The sequence below is a fragment of the Ostrinia furnacalis genome, unplaced genomic scaffold (genome assembly GCF_004193835.3).
Source record: "Ostrinia furnacalis isolate ACB-3 unplaced genomic scaffold, ASM419383v2 OfSCF0260, whole genome shotgun sequence".
Taxonomy (NCBI): domain Eukaryota; kingdom Metazoa; phylum Arthropoda; class Insecta; order Lepidoptera; family Crambidae; genus Ostrinia; species Ostrinia furnacalis.
The window spans coordinates 202305-226274 of record NW_021130499.1 but is presented as its reverse complement, the minus strand read 5'-3'; the positions used below and the strand labels follow the sequence as shown (position 1 = coordinate 226274).

Here is a 23970-nt window from a genome sequence, read left to right as displayed (position 1 = left end):
ATCACTTTTGCATTTAAAACATTAAGGCTGAGCTGCACCATCTTACTTTAACTTTGACAAACGTCAAAAATCTGTCAAACTCCATACAAAAAGCACCGGTTATCGTTATAGTTACCGTTAAAGTTGGGTGGTGCAACTCAGCCTAACAGTAGGATGTATTTAAACACTTAATTGTGTGGGAATTATTCATATAATAGTGTAAAACTTGTATCATGTATTTACATGTAGGTAAGACTTTAACCCGTCTATTAGAAGTGGCATTTAATAAATCCTCGTGGCAGTTCCGCTAAGCGTCGGAGCGACAGCAAGCAATCTTTAGCTTTTGCCGAGCGAATTTGGGACATCCTTAATGTACTGAAGCACGTTCTAGATACGATAAATAGGAATGTCAGCGAACTAAGCTCCCTTTAGTTATGTAATGGTGTGCTATTTTACAAAAATATAACGCGTTAAGAGTACACATAATCAGTTACCTTTACCTTTAAATTAGTACATTAGACTGACATTCAAAGGATCCGGCAACTCACTAAAATCGTAGTCATGACTTTTAAAATAATAAAAATCGTGGATGTATTTATCTAGAGATCGATCTACAACAGACAATAAAAACAATTTTACACGAGAATGAAAAAACAAATAAATTTGATAACAGGGTATCGTAAGACGAAACATTTTAATCTGTAAATAAACTTATTATACAACTTACTACTCTTTAAAACCTATACTGGGGCATAAAAATCCAGACATCTACGTCGGTTCATTAAGTAGGGTTATGACCTCACCCAAACAATAGAAGAAATACGAAGTCTAAGTCCCACTACAAGGGTTAAGCTGAGTTCTTCTCAGAACTGACTTACTTATTGTCCCGTAGCAAGGTTATAGTTATTCTGGGACATGTAAAAGCGCTTTATAAAAAACCCTTTTGCAGAAAATGTTGTATAAACTGAAATAGAAAATCTTATGACAAAGGGTGAATATTTTTGGAAACCCTCATTATTTTACTCGGCAAATTTTTACTTGAATTGATGTAGGTACTAGTAATGTAGCGACTGCTTAATAAAATATATGACAGACTGTACAGCGCCCCAAGTGGTTACTATTGAACTGAAATTCACAGATTTTTTGACGAACTCCCTAATAACGATTCCGTTTAATGTAAACTCATGGTAAAGCACATGGTACAGAACGTTGATAAGTTCGTTCCGTACACCAAAATGTAAATTCAAAGATGCTCACGTAATGTTTGAGCTCAAATTAATGTTTACAGTCAAACAAATTATCCAATATTCAAGTCGTATTGACGCAAGTTATATTTGTGCAAACAGCAGAGTTCACTTAGCATCGCCGTAGGAATTCTGGGATAGCATCGAATGAATTATTAATATCATTGTTCCAGCTATTCTTTCTTGTATTGCTGTAACGTGGGTTTCTATTTGAATAGTTGTTTTCATAACATCGCCATTATTGTAAAGTTTTCTCGATGTTTATGATTTAAAGTAAGAAACTCTTTAGATGATAGCCATACTCGTGAAATCGGTTCCTTATACGGCTGAATATAAAGCACAGACATTTTCAGCCATGCCGTTTTACAAGACTGAAGGTTTCTGAACGTCGTACAATCCAATTTGCAAGAATCCCTTAAAAATTTTAGTCACCATCGATCAATATCGTTAGATAGCAATATTAAGTCTATACGTCACCTAAATACTAAGGTGAAGACTATTTAAAAAAATAAAAACTAGTCTCCATCCATCCGTAACTAGTCAACTCTACTTCTAACTAGTTCCCATTGATCCCAATCTCATGAGGTCTTTTTGCTGAAGAGCGCCATGATTAATGGTGCACGGCGCCTCGACGGCCACCACGACCCGTCGACGGCAATTTGTGATTCAGACCCGATACTAATGTGACGTCGTAAGTCTACGAAAAGGGGTTAGTTTTCAAGATGTTTCTATCGGCGATGGATATACTCGTAGTATACCGTTTACTATCGCTCGGACCATTTATTTTCTTATTTTTTGTGATACCTTTTAGTATAAAACTAGCTGACCCGGCGAACTTTGTTCCGCCTTAATGGCAATAAATAAGCAGACTTTTTTTTTATTTCGAACGGGATAAAAAGTATCCTATGTCCTTCTCCTGGCTCTAAACTACCTCCCTGACAATTTTCAGCTAAATCGGTTCAGCCGTTCTTGAGTTATAAGTGGAGTAACTAACACGACTTTCTTTTATATATATATATATAGATAGATTTTACTGTTCGTAGATGTTTCTATCGGCGATGGATATACTCGTAGTATACCGTTTACTATCGCTCGGACCATTGATTACCTTATTTTTTGTGATACCTTTCAGTATAAAATATTTTACTGTTCGTTCGTTCGTTTTAGCCAAATGACGTCCACTGCTGGACAAAGGCCTGGCACCAATGTACGGTCCTGCGTTGCCCGCATCCAGGTTCTTCCCGCGACCTTTTACTGTAAAACATACAAAAACACAAGCCTCCCTCGCGTAATCGGGTAAAAAGTCATAGCGCTAACTGTTCGAGACGCTTAAAAGTTCCAAAACTTGACAATAATCTAAAATCTTGTTATTTATTGTACGTTAAACATTTTCAATGAGTAATCGAATTATCGTCTAAGTACCAGTATAACTTATAAAACTAAAGTTACTTAAAGTTCGCTTCAGTACGTCTGCTACAATAATTTAGGCATTACCTTCCAATGACTCCCAAAAGACGATACAACCCATAGAGTTATAATAGAGATCTGATGCTAACTAATGCGCTGAGTTCGAAACTCAGTGTCGCATTCGAAATTGACACAAACAAAGTAGGTACTCAACGTTCGAATAATCTTTAGTAGGTACCTACTACGCAAGCAATGTAAACTGTTTTCATTATGACGTCTGCAGCAATGTATTCTGTTTTTGGGCATATTGCTGCGACACCGGCCCCGCCCCCTTGTCACATCTCCCTTTAGTTTCTGTGATCTGTGATTCAACCCGATAGAGCTAAGCTAGTTGAAAAGGGGCTTTTCGACCACTTTTCGACTGGTTTGCGATTATAATTTGCACTTTGTCTAGACCCACTGAGCACCTCGCTAGAATGTGATTCTCCCTCGCACTCACCCGCACACCTCCCCGTGTTCGCCTCATCCGTACCAGAGCACGGTAATAATATCATACAGTATTATAACTTCATATAAACCAACGAAACGCGAGCTTTCCTTCGAATTTCAAATCTAGGGACGCGGTCGAAATCCAAAAGTTAGGGTTAGGGGTGTCGCGAATGTGCCGAACGGACGTCGATGGCCTAGCTAGTGTTGAAAATGACTAAGGTGATTGAATTTGACTACCGTCATTTACGGTCAAATTTGTCAAAAACAAAGTTATTAATAGTCAAAAATGGTCATTTTCAGTCAGTTTAATTTTAAATAAAAATTATATTGTATTAAACCAGCTTTTGCCCACGACTTCATTCGCCTGAAATTAAAGTAACAGGTCATTAAGTTTTTTTTAATTAAATCTACTAACACAAAACAACACGCATTTTTATCCTATTCCATTCACAAAGTATTTTGTTTATCTAAATAAAAAAAAATTACAATCACAAAACTAGATAGAAATTCAAAGTAGGCAGATGTAATTAGAATGGGTACTGTAGGTGGGCAGCCCTATCGCATGTTGTCATACCGTGACGTACCGCGGGGCTGTTGACATTTATTTCAAAAATATGGCCGAGTTGGGATACTGTGTAGATAGTATTACCGTGACCAGAGCGTCGATGTGACGTCACGGCAGCCAGGTGCGCAGTTAACTGGACCGGGTTATAACTTGTAATCATTTAGATTTTAATTTATAGCAGTACAGCCAGTTTGGTTTCATTAAGCCTGTAATGGGCTCATATGCAAAATAGTTTCTGTAAGCCTTGGGGAACTATTTATATTTCGCGGATTAATGTGGTACACAATTTTAATAACTGGTGGATTTTGTGAGTGTAGCTAAATCTGTAACATCATTTAATGGACATAAAATGTTATCGATCACTCCTCTTTTAGACTAAAGCGTAATATTTTTATTTTCATTCTTTACAGATAGATACGTGCGATATTAAAAGACGACACTTGTTTAATTGGAATCCATTAGATGAACTTTCTATTTTGTATGCATAAGCGCAGCAAGCTATTATTAAAATACACTGAAGCTTTGTTCAAGGTAAATAACTCGGAAATGTAATACAAGCAACAATAAAAAGTTTTAATTCAAATATTTTGTTCTCCAAGAACCTTGAGCAATGCGAAATAACGTGAATTGCTGCAAATATATTCCATGTTTCACGAAACTACAGTCCACCTAAATATTAGAGTGGAGCAAAAATTGACGGAACTATAAAACGGTTGTTTGCAGTTGCGGGTTGTAAAAGTAAAATGTTTGTCATAGCAATCTGTGTCTTATAGTGAGTGAATTTGGGTTGCTTTTTCACTTTAATATGTTCAGAGCCGGTCATTCAACAAGGCCCAGTAGTCAGACCCCGTAAAATGTTTGTTATAGAAATGTGTGTCTTATATTCAGTTAATTGGTATTATTTTTCCAGTTTCGACGTTCGGGGCCGGTCGTTCAACAAGGCGCTGCAGTGGTCGGACCCCAACGCGTTTGGTCCGCGGGCCTACTTTGCGACCGTGGCCCGGCCGGCTTCTCTGACCCTGGACACGGTGCAGTTGGATGATGAGGGCGTGTACCGGTGTCGAGTCGACTTCAAAAACTCGCCGACCAGAAACTTCCAGATCCGCCTCGCTGTTATTGGTGAGTTTAGAATTAATAGTATTCTTTGTTGTATCATTTACGTGACACAAATTGAACCGATTTTGAACCTTATAGCCACAAAGTTTGTTATCAAGGATTTTAGGAGTTACAGTCACTAGCTCATCAAGTAAGGTTAACTTTAACTTAACCAACTACAATAAACAAAAATCTAAACAAATCATGTTTACCAAGTAACAACCGCCACATAAAATCCCAAACCACTTGCATACAGGTCCCTAAATGCCATTATCAAAACCCGTTGGAATCTTATTAAACTTGAATCAGCCGACGTCATACAAATTCTATTCATTACGCCCAAAACTGCGGCTAACGAGTGAAACGATTCTGCAAATAACTTCCGACCCTCCCACTAGAATGAGAACCGCGCCATCTGCTCGCATTCTCACACAGAAAAACTTCTTCCACGTCTGTTCTATGCTGGAAATTTATAAGAGAACCTTATCTAAAAAGCCAGCCTTTCAGGCTTTCGTGGAGGGATGCAAAACAAAGCTTTGTTAGAACTCCTTTGAATTTCGGTAAGGAAAATGAGAGGTTACACACGACCCCGCCGTCAAAGAACCGCCGAGTGGTGTTATTACAATAATGTACTGCGATATCGCGTTTGGAGTGCCGTGGCGTTCCCGGCAAGTTACAACGCATAGATCACTTAGGTTAATAGAGCGCGTTTACTCGTATACAAAGCACAATCAAACATAAATTTTACTATCGAACCTTTTAGATCTGTAAGTACCTGATACTTCCGTCTGTGATAAGTCTCTCCTAGCTCGTGTTTTGCTTTCAAGTGAGAGCAAATTTCTTGCACGATTTGATCGGCTTGTTCTAAGTCTAATCTGGCTAGCTACCACTATCTTACCTTAGTCTGTGACCATAACCACGAAGTTAAAAGTATTGTTCAGCAGTTGGAGGTTAGAAAGTCAGTTCTTTATTGTGGTTGAATATTGTGAGTGTAACATCCACCTTAGGCCTGGTCATAACTTTATTTTATTTTATTTTTATTTTACAAGGAAAACAATACAGTGTTGAAACTATTATGTAGACTAACATTTTAGAAAACTTATAACCATTAACATGTTTCCATCAGATGAGATGCAGGCCAATTATAGTTTCCCAGTTACTGATATATTTTGGGCCCATCAAAAATTCAAAATTAAGCCGTACTCTTTTGTTTTACTATTTTACTCTTTTACCAACTTCCCTACATACAATAGTAATCGACGATATCCAAAAATACTATTTTAATTTTCACACAAAAATTCCTTATGCTAAACATAATGTAGTCCACGGCATAACGATTAGACGAAACTGATTTTATTAGCAACCTTAATGCCGTACCATGGGCAAGGCTCGTTATGGCCCCCGTCAGAATTATGGACGGTAAAAATGTGATGGCGGATAAAACTTAATGATGTAAACAACCAATATTTTAGCAAAGTGATACGAAACGCCAAAGATTAAAGTCAGTTTATATTTCAGTAAAGATCAAGTGATTGGGCTTAATGATTTTCCGCAATTCGAAGAATCCGTTTTTTAATTTTGTCTAATTTCGGACAAAATCTTGTGCATCTTTAAGATTTCAAATTGTCCTAATTGATCCTCTACCATTTCCTAAATTTAAAATTACTACTAATTCAAGTTTTTAAGTTTAATCTGAACTAATGCGAATAGTCATACAAATACTATCATTATCATCTTATTGAACTTACCTGCATAGCACTTACGCGAATGTTTCACATCTATAGATACTTTAATGTGTTTGGTTATTCTAGTCCGTAAATAAATCAAAATAATAATATTTAACCCATTCATGATTACTTACCTTTAATATTCTTTCTTTTACCCAATATTTATAACTTTCATATACCTAATGCTGCTTTAAAGATACCATACACATGAAAATGTATCAAGCCATTAAGGTCAAATAGGAGCTCTCAAATCTTCATCGTTATGACTCATAATAGTTTGTCTAGCTGAAACAAAAATATCCTTATTTATCTTCAGCCAACTCCTTTCTGTAATAGAAATATTTTCTTTGCCGTTTTTAAAGTTTTTTTTTTCCAAACTTTCCAGTGACCTATATAGCTGAACCGTAATTTCCGATACGATAGCTAAGCAAATAAGAGGAGTTTCTTAAACTCAAACTTAATTAGATTTTGATATACGGGAAGGTACTAGCACGATATCAAGTACGAGTATTATAGAGCAAAATGTTTTTGCTGCAGTAAAACATCACTACGACAGTTGGAGTAGAGAATAATTTGGCAAAAAACACCATCAAGATGTTCACCACCGTCAATCTAAAACAAAGGCCTTAAGGGTGCCACAAGGGACCGCACTGGGTCCTTTGCTTCAAACGGTTCCCAAATCACTGTCACAAAATCTTGGATGTAATTCATTTATGAAAGGCAAAGGGGCTTAGAGCAAAGAAGATGCTCTTGCCAAAACGCTGAATAAGATATTACTTGGCTAAGCAAAGTGTTTGAGCGAAAATGTCTCGATTCTCTTCGACTGGAGGTGTGATGTTTGCTGTATAATATAACTGACACTGTCGAACGAATTTACTTGGAAATTATATGACAATACCCCATCAAACCGTTAACAGGGTAGCCACTAGCAACTTAATTTTATTGATTTATTAGCTGTCAAAATAAGATTGATTTTGTATGGCAAAGGGTACAAATCAGATCTTAAGTTAGAGCTAGAATGAAGTGTTTCTATAGAATCTGTGTCTTACTTGACACCCATGCCATACCTACTAATTTCATTTGCAGGTACACCGAAATCTTCCAAATCCCATTATTTCTAAACCTGCAACAGACATATTGTGAGTGCCTCCGCTATAAATTCCAGTAATAAACCTTTTACGAGTATCCAAACGAGTATTTTAATAAACAAAGGTCTTTAAACGTAATCCTTTTCACGTAACTGGCGGAGTGCACGGCATCGGCTATCAAAGTGATTTTATTAACTGGCCTAGTGCCCCACCGGGCCTGCCTTCTCCACAATTTATTATGCCAGCCCCTATCTACATATGTTTATCGCAGAATTTTAAATTGTAAACGAGCCCCTCGAAATACCAGTCAGTTCCTGCTGAAATTTACGCCGCGTTTGTTTAGTAATGCATGTAGATGTATGGAAAGTAAATCGTACTGAATAAAGCGACGGCGAAGCATGCGCTTCGTGAATGATAAATAAGAAATGAAATCCTCTAATGCCAAGCAAAAACTGAATGTGAAATCTGCTAACTTTAAATAAAGTTTACTGAAGTCAAGGCATAGTTTTTCTTTTGGATTTTTATGGAATACCGTTATGAAGTTTGCTTGTAACGTTGTCAGAAACATTTCAAATTACGTTTTTGTTGAAAAAGAAAACTGACTTTTAAAGTCTGTAATTTGTTTCCAAGATTTTTTTTGGTAATAGTTTGAGTGGGCTTTATTAAACACATCATACTTAAACTGGGTTGCACCATCTTACTATAACTTTAACAAACGTTAAAAACCTATCAAACTCCATACAAAAAACAACGTTATCGTCAAAGTTACGGTCAAAGTTAGGTGGTCCATCTCAGCCTTATTTTACTAAAAATGCTAACAGCTCCATTTAGTATAATAGATACGAGTAACTACAATTCACAAATCTTACTGATAGCAAAGGACTGCACAAAATTACTATTTAAAACCTCAATATCAGAGATTGTTAAAGAGGTGCTAATTAGAAACTTATCAATAAACCTGTACCTCAATACCGAAAAACCTCATCAAGAGGCAAGTCCTGCAGTTGAACTCTGTTTAAAATTACGGCAATCACCGAAGTTGGCCGGCCATTCCGCATTCACCGAACTCGTTTTTCCACTTCGCAATTTTGGTGGGAACCTATTTATTTGTATGCAAGTTCACTTTATTAGTTCCCGTTTAGCAAGCTCCGCTATTTGTATGTGCGGATACGCGTTCGGTTTGGTGCACTCTGAATAGGATGTAGGTGTACTTTTACAATCTATATTGGATGTATGTGAAAGCGACACTGTCTGATTGTAGTCACTCATTTTGATGAATTTGAATTTTGAATTTGAATTTTGAATTTGAATTTTGAATTTGAATTTGAATTAGATAGACCTAGAAGAAAAAAATGGCCGCAAAAAATTCAAAAGGGGATAATAAGTAGAGAATCTGTAATCTGTATGAAAAATATTTCCACCTGGGAGCGGGTCTCCCATTCACAGAATAATAATAAGTACTGTAGTATGAAATACTCGTATGTTATGATTTCCATTGCTTAGGTAGATACTTAACTAAAATTAAACTAGGTAGACATAATATTTTGCAGAAAATTGAAAAATGTAGTCAGCTTAATTTTTTTTATTGTTACAATGGCTTCCATCATAACTCTCAAATATCATACTTATCTCACAATACCGATCAAAGAACTAAATATCCATGTTCGGGCCGCATTTGTATAATGATAGTGTTGCGCTCAGCTTAGCGTCCGCTCGCTTTTCCAGCTCGAGCTAAGCGAGCGATATGTACTTAATAGTTAAGTGCGGGTTGCAACAGTGTGATCGTAAGTCATCGCTAGAGGGCGCGGCGGCGGCCTATATATCACGTTGTTTGAGTAAGGACCAGACTACACTGTGCACTGCATGGAAGGCTGAAGCTACACTGTGGAGTATGTTGAACTTGAAGGCATGCTGGAGACTCATGCATGAAAATTGCATTTGACTTTGATAGAGACTGCTGTTTCCTTCTTGTCGTCAAAGGGTAACTGTCGTTTACATTTTCATGATTACTTGCTACTGCTGTTGAGTTATTATGTTAATATTTTACATTTCACTGGGTTATAGCTACTCCCTTTTTCGAAAAAATCAAGTATCAAAATAGGTATCTTAACCTCTGATAACACGTTTTTTTATTATTTTGTACTGGACCGGCATTCTGGATACATTAACGCCATTGTTTGTAAATATAGTATTAAAATACACGTTTCATAGGTATAGTATTTTTTTCTAACCCCAAAGTCCGTATAACAAAAATTTCAAATTACCTTAACATTAGCTTAATTTTAAGTCTAGAAATCTTAAATTTTTCTACTTCTCGGTGGATTTTGAAGGATAATTTTTACACAAAGTCAAGTCTAATCTTCGCACATTATCTACAATACAGTGTAACCACATCCTTACCATGCGAAGTACGAGCGTCTTACAATGGATTGTAACACGCTATAAATGAGTGATGGGGCGCGTCACGAAGTATCTACAGCATACGGTTACGAACCCATGCGCAAAAATATTTTTATTTTAAAATAGCGGCCGCCCGCGACTTCATTCGCGTGGATCCCGTTTTACCCTCTTAGGGATTGAATTTTGCTAAGTCTTAGTGAGCACCTACGTTCTAAAAGGAACCCCCATGCAAAATTTGAGACTCGTAGCACTTGTAGTTTCTGAGATTTCGTGATGAGTGAGTGAGTCAGTCAATCAGTGACCTTTCGCTTTTATAAATATACACCACTACATTTTTATCACCGAAAAAAAATTAACAGGTTATGTAGAAATGTGTGAAAAAATTAAAGCAAAAGAAAAAAATTGTTTTTCAAAAAGTGATAAAAATTTAGTGGTGTAGATTGACAAACGGTCTGTTAGCAGAACATAAATGGGCAACACTATGATTAAATGTACGAGTTGCTCGTAAACCATTTTGCTACAAGCTTTACAGCCAATAAACAATGTTACACTCTAATATAGATAGAGATAGCATATCAGAACAATAGGGATGTTTCCTGGGTAAAAAAGCAAGAGTTTTAATTAGTCCGTCAGTTAACTTATCAAAAAATACTCGACGACTATTTTTCACTTTTTCAAACTATTCATTAGTTAATTTAAAGAGATACAGCGCGCCAAAGTTCAAAAGAAGAGGCCCGTGACGTCAATGAGTGCTTAAACTTGCAGCACTTTGTGACGTCGCGCGGAACTTCAATGCACCATAACTTTGTAATTATGTGTTTGATTTATTGATAATAACATTTACGGACTAAAACCATTTTTTTAGGAAACTAGCCTATTGGTCTGTGAAATAAAAGGCCCTTTAGTCGTTCATTTTAAAGCTTTAAAAAGTTTATTTCAAATAACAAATGATTGCTATAGCCATAGCAGTAAAACCAAACTTAGTCAAATACATTCGGCGTCAAATAAATCGCACCTCTCGCGACAGTTAATTTACACATTTTCTTCTAACACAATCATATCGCCCCGACAATATAGGTGTTATTTGAAAGCTCAATAAATAAACTTAAAGATTTTTTTTTTACAAACAATTAACAGGTACCATATACAATACATATGTGACTTGAAATAAGCCTCTAACAGATATATAGATATATAGAGATAGCGAATAATTCAAATTTAACAGTTTTATGACAATGATTTGCTCAAGCGGAACTACCTGTCGCTTTAAGAAGAGACACTGGATCCTTCTAAAGACACATTTTTGGGGTAAAAACCTTTCCTGTAATGAAATTAAGCTTTATGGTGATGCGAAGTGGGGATGCATACGTTTGAAAGTCGCGGGAGGTGCGATTTATTTGATACCGAGTGTATATTAACAAAGTTTTACAAGAATGTGATTGATTTCACAAGGCGTGCTCAAACGCTTAAAAACTCTTCAAGGTTTCGAATAAGTATTAAACTTTATATTTAAGTAATAGCTTTAGGTTTTATGTAAATCGACTATTATTGCTTTAGATTTCATATAACTAGGCTATTATTCACAAATTGTTCTAACTAGTACCATACCTACCAATTATAGATAATTGGAGGCTAGAGCCTCAAATGTAGTAGACTAGAAATTCAACTATTCATAATAAATGTACTTAATTATATTAAACACCATGGATAGACACACCTTCTTATTATTTGTGACTCATAATATACCGTGAAAATTTTAGTGATTGCTTTCCCGCAGTAAAATGATTCTATCTTACTAGTACAATAGATTAAGGAAGTTTCTTTTTAATTAAAATAAAAAATTTGCCTGTACGGATCGTGTGCGATTCAGTTTATGCTGTAGGTTATTTATTTATTTATTTATTATTCATTATTGAGCAATTACATATTTGATCCAAATAGCGTCCTAAATCCTCTTTAGGTTTGTCTAGACACTATTGTTCTTTAAACAAATAAAAACAAACGTTTTATTATAAGCATTCACAACACTTTCAGATATACAAAATATTATAGGTATTATGGTATTACTTAGTGCGAGAGCTTCTTTTACTTTAAATATTGATTTCGTGAGGTAGGCAGTATCCAAATACGTTATATTTTGTAAAAAATACTATTGTTTCTTACGCTTTCGAGTTGATGATATTTTTTTGATTAGTTGAGATTTTTTTTTTTTTTCAAATTAATAACTCGCACGATTCGATAGTACTACTAAAGGTAAATCATTCTGCCGCGGAGAACAACCACTAATATTTCACGGTGTATAAATTGTGCTCTTCATACTAATAACATTTGCTCCCATTAAGATTTGAATCCGCAACTGCAGACTGATTTGCAAGATTGCCAAAGTCAATTGGCGCGGTCTATACCTACTTACATCAACACGAGGTTTATTTATCGATGTTCCATTTGCGAAGCACAAGACTGTTAACAAGAATAATACCTAAGTGGGCGTTTTGGGGTTCCATACCCAAGGGTTCCAACGGGACACTGCGTTTAAACGCCCCCGATATACATAGATCATTTCATCCACGAAGACGCGCCCCGCCAATTTTTGGTCGAGAGATTCGCGGGGTGCGGGGACTGTGATCCGAGCAATCCGAGCGTCATTATTGTAGTATGCGTGTGCACTCATGGATAATTTAGCGTGTACCGATAACACTCAAACATTAGCGGAAGAATTGGTGGAGCTCGTCTTCGTGGGTGACACGATCTAGGGTAATTCCAGGATACATGCCCCAGTGGGATAGGTGCCGCGATTTTAAGTACACTATGTTACAAGCAACTTAGCCTAAAGTTATAGTACGTATAATAGAAAGGGACCTCCCCGTACCACTCTTCGCCTCGCAAACCATCAAAGAGTGCGTTCGTTTAGCCAGTGAGAGCAAAAATCTTCCGCGGCCAAACCTTAGCGAGTGTCGAAATAAAATTGGTAAGTATCTTTTAATGCATAATTTTTTTGTCAGCTGTAAAATGAAGCAGATTTTTATATAATTTGATAGACTATCTTATAAATTAGACGGGATAGCCATGTTTAATTCGATTTTTAGTGTTATTATATTTTTTATTAAAAAAGGCACCTATCCTATGCTAAAAGGATAGTTGCCAAATTTTTTTTGGGTATAGATGCCCTTAGGGCCATGTCCCATGCACCTAGGGGCATCTATCCTAACCTGCTCTTTTTGTCACAAGTAGCAAGTAGTTAAGAAGAAAAAAAGAATGTAGTACGGCTAAACTTAGGAAAGTAATTAGGGTCTGATCGAATTACCTTTTTACCCGACTGCGTTAGAAGGAGGGTTATGTTTTTCGGGTGGATATGTACTATGTACTATTTTTAATAACTAAATACTAAATTTCATTTTTAATTAATTTATAACAAACAATCTTAAATAATAATACTTGGCTTGTTTGATTTCAAAATGCATTTTTGATCCTTAGAATTCAAAAACTGTATTTACGAGTCATCTATCCCTGCATCAGGCATCTATCCTTTGAAGCAATCATACAGTGAGTCTTCTATCCCCCACATTAGGCGTCTATCCCACTTTTTAGAGGTCAATTAAAATGGTATTTACTCAGAATCGGTATAGCTTAAACTAAAATAATTATAGTAATATCATAGACGAAAGACCAAAGTTTACAGATACTAAGGTCAAATTGTTGATAAAAACTTACTGACTGAGTTACAGAGCTGTTTCAAAAAGTGGGGCATCTATCCTGGACTTACCCTATAACTGGATTAACATCAGCGACCAATCTATACATATTTATAGCAGTCTGGACTCGGCCACTCCCAATACGTGCTATTTCACCTTCTATGCTTGTGTACTCATTGACTACCATATTTTACGATATAGTACAGAACCCATCTTGTGCGATCCGACTCACACTTGACTGATTTTTTGATTAATCATTCTATGAAATCGGCGGATATTGGCTGTCTATTACTACGCATGCGGTTGTAATTATAAAGCTCCTAGTGAGAGCCGATTGCTTTTTTGTAGTTATAATAAATACCCATATATAGCAAGAAACTAATTTAACCAATATTTATCATCATCATTATCGTCTCAGCCATAGGACGTCCACTGCTGAACATAGGCCTCCCCCACTGCTTTCCATGCTGCCCGGTTGGTAGCGGCCTGCGTGCAGCGCCTTCCTGCTACCTTTATGATGTCGTCAGTCCACCTTTTGGGTGGACGTCCCACGCTGCGTTTTCCGGTACGCGGCCTCCTACCAATATTACCAGAGAGACTGTTAAAATGTACTAAGACATAACTGTGCAATATTGTAGGATTTTCCTCTACAGTCGATTTTGTAACTTATTAGCAATGAAATGGGTACTTTTTCTTGAGACAATCCCAACTAATATTATAAATGCGAAAGTAACTCTGTCTGTCTGTCTGTCTGTTACGCTTTCCCGCTTAAACCTCGCAACCGATTTTGATGAAATTTGGCATAGAGATAGTTTGTGTCCCGGGAAAGAACATAGGATAGTTTTTATCCCGGTTTTTGAAACAGGGACGCGCGCGATAAAGTTTTTCTGTGACAGACAAAAATCCACGCGGGCGAAGCCGCGGGCGGAAAGCTAGTGTTACATAAAAATCCAACCTAATGTTGATATTTAATGAAGCTCATAAAGATATAGTTCTGAAACTAAAATATTATTATGATCAAACTGACGATTATTTTGCTTTTGCTATTAAGCTTATGATAGGACACTGGGGATCCGTCCGACTTTTTCTCGTCGAAAGGAAATAAAATATTTCTAAAACCCTAATGAATAATAAACTATCCAAGAAGTTACTCAAACACACATAAATACATCAAAATATACCGCTGTTTAGAAAAAAAAACAGAAAAAGTAAGAATATATTCTGTAGTAGAATTTTCTTTCAATATGCTTATGTACTTTCCCGTCGATTCAAACATTTGAAAATCAACCATGCAGCCGTTAATCTATGGTAATATTCATTTACCTTTACGCCATAGCCATTGTCTTTTCCCTTCTGTCAGCGTTAAGTAACATAGAGGGGTTTTCATTATTTTGGTAAGATAGCAGGTTAAAGACTAACGACGACAAAGCTGTAGCTAAAATCTAGTATACCTACTTATTATGATAAAGACACTTTATAATATTCTTCTACCCGTAGCCACTATAATTTCAAACAATAACATAGGTACTTTTACTTTAATTCCTTAATTTCTCATCTACTTAATAGCGTTGTGACGAATTATGCTCTTGGTAACAAATAATTGTTTTAGCATGACACACGATACTTTACCAGATTAAATACGACAACGAAGCTACAGCTAAGACCTAGACATAGCACAATATGATATAGACCTACATATTCTTCTCCGCTTAGGCCATATTGTACCTACACGTTAACTCCCCTGCCAGACCTTTGTGCCGGTCTTAGAACTTTGCCAATTAAGCCCTCGCTAATATAACAGGGTGATAGATGCAGGTTAGCTCTAACCGACTACTTAGAGGCTTGTTGCACTGCCTAGACTTACGAACAAGTACTTAGCTCCTATAGTTGTTGCAATCACGAACGCGAGTGAGCTTTACATGTGTGGTGGCTCGCTACTGTTCGTTTTTCAAAAGTTTGGACAGACATTACACTATCGTTATGTGAATGTACACGTACACACCAAAGTAAAGCTCACTCGCCTTCGTGAGTTGCAAGAACTATATCTATCATAGACGTGGTTTGACGCGTCTTGAATGAAACAATGGAAATGATAATACTCGAAAAATTAATAATTAATTTTAAACTTGAAATAAGATAAATAGAATACAAAGAATTTATTTGTCTCAAAACAAATAAGTGACGATAACAAATTAACTCAACGAATTTTGACGAACATTTCCACTTCTGCTTCAAATAGGACGTAGTACTGATAGTACATATACAATATTAGGTTACCTTATCGCAATCTACGGTAAGAAATCGTGGGCAAAAATAAATTAAATAAGAACCTGACCTGAAATCGAATTATAAACTTTCTTTTCACATCTGTTATTCTCTAAGAAAAATAGTATTTCGTTTCATCAAAAAATAGATGTGATAGGTTTTTCTGAAATATTGTGAAATTCCACAAACTTTTATTTTCGGAATAGAACAACCAGTATCATTTAACGGAACACAAACGCTAAACTAAAAACCGTGTTCCATTTTCAGTCAAAATTGAATTTTAAACTTCAATTTCTTAATTACTCGCAACAGGCAACAAAATATTCATAGCCAACACATGCAGAATATTAATGAAAATCCGTTTTAGCGCCAAAAATGAGTTCTCGCAAAGTATCTCTTTCGTTCGCGAGAACTCGTGCTACAACTTTCTACACGGAGAAATGTTATTATGTACGAACTTTAAGTGAATTGCTTAACATGAACTTGCGAAACTTAATTGTTCTAATATGAACAACTTAGCCTTTGCTTTGCTTTTGTACAGTCGGCGACACAATACTGGGATTTTTACGTTAACTTTTAAATGAATAAAGAATAGCTGGAACAAACTTCACTCATAAAACTGAGGTTTTTTTTGTAATATTTTTTTCGTTATGACACTACCTAATTAGATTATCTTTCACTTCTGTTACATTAATATTTTATTCATTTCAAACTAGCTGACCCGGCGAACTTTGTTCCGCCTTAATGGCAATAAAAAGTATCCTACGTCCTTCTCCTGGCTCTAAACTACCTCCCTGTCAATTTTCAGCTAAATCGGTTCAGCCGTTCTTGAGTTATAAGTGGAGTAACTAACACGACTTTCTTTTATATATATAGATAGTAGGTTACAAACTCGCGTTTTTCAAAAGAGCTTATTTTTTATCAACAAATTAAAGCCTAAATACTTAGGTTAGGTACTAAAAAAAATGTATTTTTCATGCCAAAATTAGTCAAGTCTTTTTCTAAAAACTACTATTTTCATGTTTCATTCACAGTTCATTATTTTACATGATTCCCCTTATGTTTACATACCTATTTTTTTAAATTAGTGAAACAAGACAAACTGTTTCTTGATGTGATGTCGCCTGTACTTAGTGTGAAAAACATTATCACGATCATAGTTCATACTCCATTCACTGGTTGATTTATCTTTGTTGAACTTGTTTTTAGTTGGAACATGATGCATGGTGTTTGTGTAGTGCGCTAAGAAACTTGCTCATACGATGCATTATTAATTTTATAAACCTACAAGCAGGTAGGTTGTGTGAGAAAAATATGCAATTTTTTTATACTTATAAAACTTTTTCTTTCTTTGTGGTTTTTTCTATTCTCATACTTAATGCAATTTTAATTTAAACCGTAACTTTTAGGAGCTTGAAAGTAAAAAGATAAATAAACTAAAATTAAAAAAAAACTTTTTAAGTCACTATTATCATATGCCACATTGAGGGATGATTTTAGGTTACTGAAAAATAAGAGCTCTTTAATTATTAATTATTATAAAATGACTGAGATGATATAATTATTCTAACTTGAGAACTTCATTAACATTTCTTATTAACTAAGTTCTAGATATTGTTTTGCAAAAAAGGTGATGATAACACTCTGTCTTCGTTGGGGATAGATTATTTAATTACACTATGCAACTTGCCTACTTAGAGTCCCTGAAAAAATCAAATCTTAATTGTTTTTTTACTTGCCCCAAAACTCTCATTTCGATTTAGAATTTTGCTAAGCTTCCTTCATTCAAACAAGTATAAAAAGCACTCTAGCGCCGCGCGAGGAATGGCTGAATTAATAAGTACAACACAAAATTTGAATTTAATGAAACAACTTGGATGGGAACAGCTGAGCGTCTATTGATCGGCTCCTTGCAAGAAATGAACTGACGAATAAACGGCAAACGAGCAAGGAATATAATGAGGGACCAGAATCTCTTGGCATACAATATACCTGTTCGCAGCATAATACCTCACGTTCGCAACGCAACAATAGTCGATTACCATCCTTTCAAATTTTCAAAATTTCACCGTAAAAAAGAATATTATTTCGGTCGTTACAAAACGTTTTTATCGAATCATTTTTGGTACAGGATTCGGGGATTTTTTGTCTACAGCTATACGCGTGAAGTGTACACGTGTATCTGAAACTTCAGCATGAAAATGTAAATCATTTTTCGAGTTCCGCCTGACTTGGAAGGAGTGTTATCAGATTTTGTACACCTTTAGCGTCTAATATAGTTGACGGCTTGAAACCATTATTACATAACTGTCAGTCCAATTCATGAGTTTCTCTCATCCGAAATTGAATACATATTTTGTATGGACACCCACTCAAATCTCTTAACATCATTTGAGTGGGTCCATCATTCATTTTGTACCGTCGACAGCATACAATTACACACGTTTGTTGTAAAATAGGACTTATTACAACTGCTTATGATCACAGTATCTGCGTTAATTTGACCTGACCGCAGACCGCATCCAGTGTGGCAAATCCTTAAAAGCATAATTTCCCCAATAAAATCAGACAAACCAAATCTTTCGTATTAAATCGAACGATGTTTTGACTGTCGCGAAAATAAAATTGACTCGTTACTTCGCCATAAAAGCGTACTTGGTAGCCATCGCCACGTATTATTTGGTAGCTGACATAAAATCCGGCGTAATTTTATGAAAGCTCAGCGGAATAGTGAAGGACCATAAGACACGGGGCTATAGGACCTCGTAAAGTCCTCTTTTAAGTTATAGCTTCTGGGTCGTATGGACAAATTTTCGACTGGCATAAAGGGGTGTTGTAAAACCGTAAACTGTTGTAATGGAAGGTGCAATAAACTCTGGTTAGTTGACGAGGATTCGCCGAGACATTACCAAAACAAATTATGTTACGTTTCATGAAATTAATTTATTCTCTACAGTGACTTTGAAAAGCTTTTACATGCCTCAGCATAATTATTTTGATTATGCTTTCAGACAATAATGATGTGTTATTTTTGTCTATTTTTTTGAACTTACTTTGAAACAGTAATGTGTACCAGTACTGAGAAGTAATGCAAATCAGCCTCTTTTTCAATCTTAATCTTATGCACAGTTACCTATGTTCCTACTTACAATCTCATTTATTTATTAGGATCTTTAATTGTCTTACAAAATAATAGTATTTTGTTCGTAGGTTTGATTCACGATAATGTTTTCCTTTTTTTCTAAAATAGATACTTAAACTGCATAGTATCATAATTATGCTATCTCACTGACGAGTTGTTAAAACGTTCTAAATGCTTAATCGTTGTAATTATAGCATCTAATTGGAACACTCGGTAATGGCACTATTATGACGCGATCATGAGAGATTAATTTCATAATTTCAAGTAGAAGATGCTACGAGTAGTTTCATAATTTATACTTCTTAAGTTCTATCGTTTATTTCTAGTTCAACCGATATTTTAGCAAATGATCAAAATAGTGTGTTTTCCATTATTTTTACATTTAGATTAATTAAATTCAAGAAGTCTTGATAAAGTATTAGTTAAGTAAGATTAGGTATAAGATTGTCTGATAAATAGGTTATTCGGATGTATTCGTCATCAATAAACGTTTATAAAATAAGCAATCTATGAGGTACGTCATTACCAAACAAAAATTAAGGAACTTTTAATGTAGTTACTAACTGTGCTAATTTTAAAACAACACAATACATTACGTTAAAAATACAGCAATCGCAAACAAAGAGCAGTTAGACAGCCGAAACCGCTACATTCATAATCGAAAGGTTTTATCAGCGCTGTAATCGCTGCGAACAATTTTACAGCCGCGTAACAGTTATGCATTATTCAGCTGCCATAATTCCGTGTCTGTGCCGGCTTTGCGTCAAAACGACGTAGCTCTGATTGAGAATACTGATATAGTGGAAAGGATTGAGGATAAGTGTAAAGATGAAGAAAATGAATGGTTGACACGCTTGAGAAACATTTAAGTACACTCACAGCTTACGACCAGCCAATCTGGAACTCATAGGGAGAGACTTACGACCATTGGTCAACTGTGGACGTCCTGTGGTTGACATTATGATGAAGCACACTTAAATATTAGTCATAAACGAGACACAATGGTAATAAGCTGGCGATAAATTACAGTAAGTTCTGAAGTATTAAGGCATAAGCTCATAATTTGACCGTGACTGTTTGATTCGTGGATTTCAAATTAAATGAAGCGATCCAATCAGCTACAACAACGATACGAAGCTCCCAGTTACATCATGTGTTGTTCCAGCGGCTATAATTTCAATCTCATTTCGCGATAACATGGTACAGACGACGGCACAAGTTAAGCCCTGTGGCTTCTTATGTAGCTGTAATAAGAAACATTTTGCAGCAAATGATTTCATATTATTAAAGTCTGTTGTAGGTCATTATTATGGTGGCTGGTATTTTTAGAAAAATAATGCACTGGTATTTCACTCTAGCACAGCGCTATTTATGAAAATGTTAGGATAGATTTTCCTTTCACGCTTTTGTAAATAGTATAGTTATACTACAAACAGCGCTGTAAAGCATCGCAAAAGCACTCTATAAATCCCATACAAAGGTTTCGTAGCAGTGAAAATGTTCGTAACAATAAGACACGGCTCGCTACGAACGTCGTACTACGTGTTTGCTAATACCTCTAGTAATAACACTAATACTACGAGTTTTACATGGGCGTTACGCTTATACATTATTCAGAAGCAATAATTTCGGCGTAGTCTCCGCGCGAGCTATCACGTCAAACGGTATCACCGGATACCGCGTTCGGCTCTAATTACTGTGCGTATGTAAGGAAATTAATGTTGGCTGTAATATTTTACTTGTTATTTATATGGAAGCGTGTTTGAAGAGCAGCTCCAAATCGTTGAAAAACAAAACTGTGGGGGTTAAAAAAATTGTTCATAATAATTTATGGTGTATTTTTATTAAGAATTTATTTGAGGTGTAGGTATTTGAACTAAATTATGTATACAAAAATATTTATATTACTCAATACGTATTCCCACAAGTGAGCTAATTAATGCTTGTGTGTGTAAGAAGTAGGTTAACAATAGTTCGAATCGAACTAGGGACATTCGAAAGGGCAGTCCGATGCTGGAAGGACTGTGCTATTGTCACTATTCGCAGACTCAGTAACAAGCAGTTAATTAAAACAGCAGAAAGGCTTTTAAGTTATAAGCTAAGCTCGAAATATATCGTCAAAAACTTTAATTAACAACAAAAACCGGGAACAAATTGGGTGTTTTCGAATACAAAAAGTGGCGAAACGAGTTCACGTCACAAAAACGCAATTAATTTCCATATCGGATTGCCGACACCGTCGTTGTCGGCGTTTGTCGGCGNCCCCTCTAAAAACTAAACTGTTGGCTTGAAAAATCTGGAAAAAATTGTAATAATACTGCTTTTCATGAACTTTCATGGAAAACTATAACGGTTAAGAGACATCACTTAGTTTAAGAGTAATAGTCATTTGAAATATGAAAAGTGACTTTAAATGAAGTAATTGCTTGTTTCTGAAATACATTGTGGTAACGATGGACAACTACGGAACCCTACAGTCTACACTGCGCGTGGCACGACACGCACTTGGCCAATTTTTTATTTTAATTATTATGGATTTTTGCATATTATTACAGACGTGCACTAGTTTAGTAAACATTTTGTAAAAAAGAGTATTTTAGCGTACTCTATTAGTGTTATAGATTATAGAGTACGCCTACATGATATAGAGGACAATGCTCTATTTTAGAGTACGGTTGGCAACCCTACTTACAACTTACTTATCTAAATTATGCAGAATGCTGTCTCGTCTCCTGGCACATTGTATGCTTAAAAGGATGCTTCGTTTACCGGTATAGAAATAAAAAAAATATTTTCTTTAATTTTGAAATTTTAACTTCATATTTAACTACCTACTTACCTACAGAAAAAATCAATAAACAGCATCGTCAATTATACAGTAAAAGCTGTATCTCTTACACCATTCGACGGCATAGATTTCATTGTAAACAATATGCCGTCGAAATATGTTGGAAAGGAGGTATAAAACTATATCCTTCTCGCAATTCGATATTCTTTTTCTTACATAACTAAGTCAAAAAGGGTTTTCCAGAATTCAACCCTTAAGAGTATGCGAAACACGATTTCATGTACCCGCAGGCGTTTCGCTAGTTAAGACTACCCTCGTATATTATTAGTTTTATATTTGCCCTTATTGTAAGACAAAGGGTTTCTTTTCCCTTTGCGCTTCTTGCCGTTACCTTTATTTCTTTTTAGGAAGGGCTTAAACGTTTTTAATACCTTATTGTGTTTTTCTATCACTTATCATTCCCTTTTCTCAAGAAAAAACATCTACTTTGAGTCATTACGTTAAATAAAAATATTTTATACTTTCAGTATTCGGAATAATTTGAAGAGTCTGAAAAATAAGCACATACTTGGATAATATTATTAGCATAATAATAATCTAACTAAGTCTATCATGCCTGATGGCCGTTGGGGCAAAAAAGTTCTCGAGTCGCGACCACGGGTCAGAAGTAGTATAGGCAAACCTGTGTTTTGTGTTGAGTGTTTACATTGAGCTCTTTGCTTTTTGCATCGCTGCGACACACATCATGCAGGAAGTATTCTTCCACTTGTTACTGCTTTTGTTTGTTTTATGCATGCTTATATAACTAGTATTCTATTCTTTTCTTATTATTGTTATGCTGCAACTTTACTCTTTATGTGTGTTAAGTGTATGCAAATAAATGATTTATCTATCTATCTATCTAAACCTCCCACTAGATGGACCGACGATCTAGCGAGGTCGCGGGAAGTACCTCGACGCGGGTAGCGTAGGACCGGTCGATGTGGAAATCCTTGGGGGAGGATTTTGTCCAGCAGGGGACGTCGTTCATTTCAGCCAAATGACGTCCACTGCTGGACAAAGGCCTCCCCCAAGGATTTTCTAGGGGACGTCATTTGGCTGAAACGAACGATGAATCCGCAGCGTTTAGCTTGTTGTACCTTCTGTAGATTTATCATCTTTGCGATATCTAAACTACATAATATCCATTTTCAATGTTACTTCAGGATTGTAACACACTATATCGTACGGTTCACAGAATCCATGTTAACATATTAATAGCGAATCCCTCGGAGTGCCGGGCCTAATGAAACTGCTTAGGGTTGTCACTCACTGCCTGTGATCTTGAGGATTTGCGTTGCCTATGAGTGACGCCACGCTTCAGATCCCGGTCGTAGTCCAAATAGAATAGTCAACTCATTTATTTGAAGCGAATTATAAAAGGCATTGATTTGTATTAAAACATGAGGACGATCTGGTAAAGGTCGCGGGAAGAGCCTGGATGCGGGCAGCGCAGGACCGTTCATTGTGGAAAACATTGGGGGAGGCCTTTGTCCAGCAGTGGACGTCATTTGGCTGAAACGAACGAAGAACGATGAGGATAACTGGAAGGAATAATCTGAAGTTTTCTGTCACCTAAAGACAAATATTTTGCTATATTAATTTATTATTTGTTTTGAAGAAAATAAGTAAGTTGGTGGGTACTTGAGACTTTCTTAGTCCAATACCTAGTTAATAGTAAATGAATGTGGCACTAAGATAAATTTTGTTACTTTTGATAAGTCAGACAGTAGTAATATTATTCAAGAATGAACCTTATCTTAATTTAGTTAGTGTTCTCTTTGACCTGTGGCCCGATTGAAGCTGCTAGTTATGAAGTCGACCTGGAGTGTTTAATTTGCATAGTAAAGGCACATTAATTATGTATATCAAACATAAGTACATAATTGAGATCACGTCAAAGTGTTAATTTTGCTTGCTTTCATGGTATTGCTTAAGAGATTTGAATATTCGTGTATTATGGATTAAAGTCACGTGCCTGTTTCAATTTTGCAAAGTTTGGTAATTGGGCTATGTTATTAGAATAACTTGAATTAATTTCATTAAATAA

General features: G+C 35.8%; 1 protein-coding gene across 1 annotated transcript in view; it reads left to right on the top strand.

The window, feature by feature from the left end:
• LOC114357912 (uncharacterized) overlaps window positions 1–23970 on the top strand; it is a 77429-nt gene that overhangs the window by 42536 nt on the left and 10923 nt on the right. The window contains exon 4 of the mRNA XM_028311718.1: window positions 4595–4803. Coding sequence (XP_028167519.1) covers window positions 4595–4803 — 209 coding nt within the window. The remainder of the gene's footprint in view (window positions 1–4594; window positions 4804–23970) is intronic.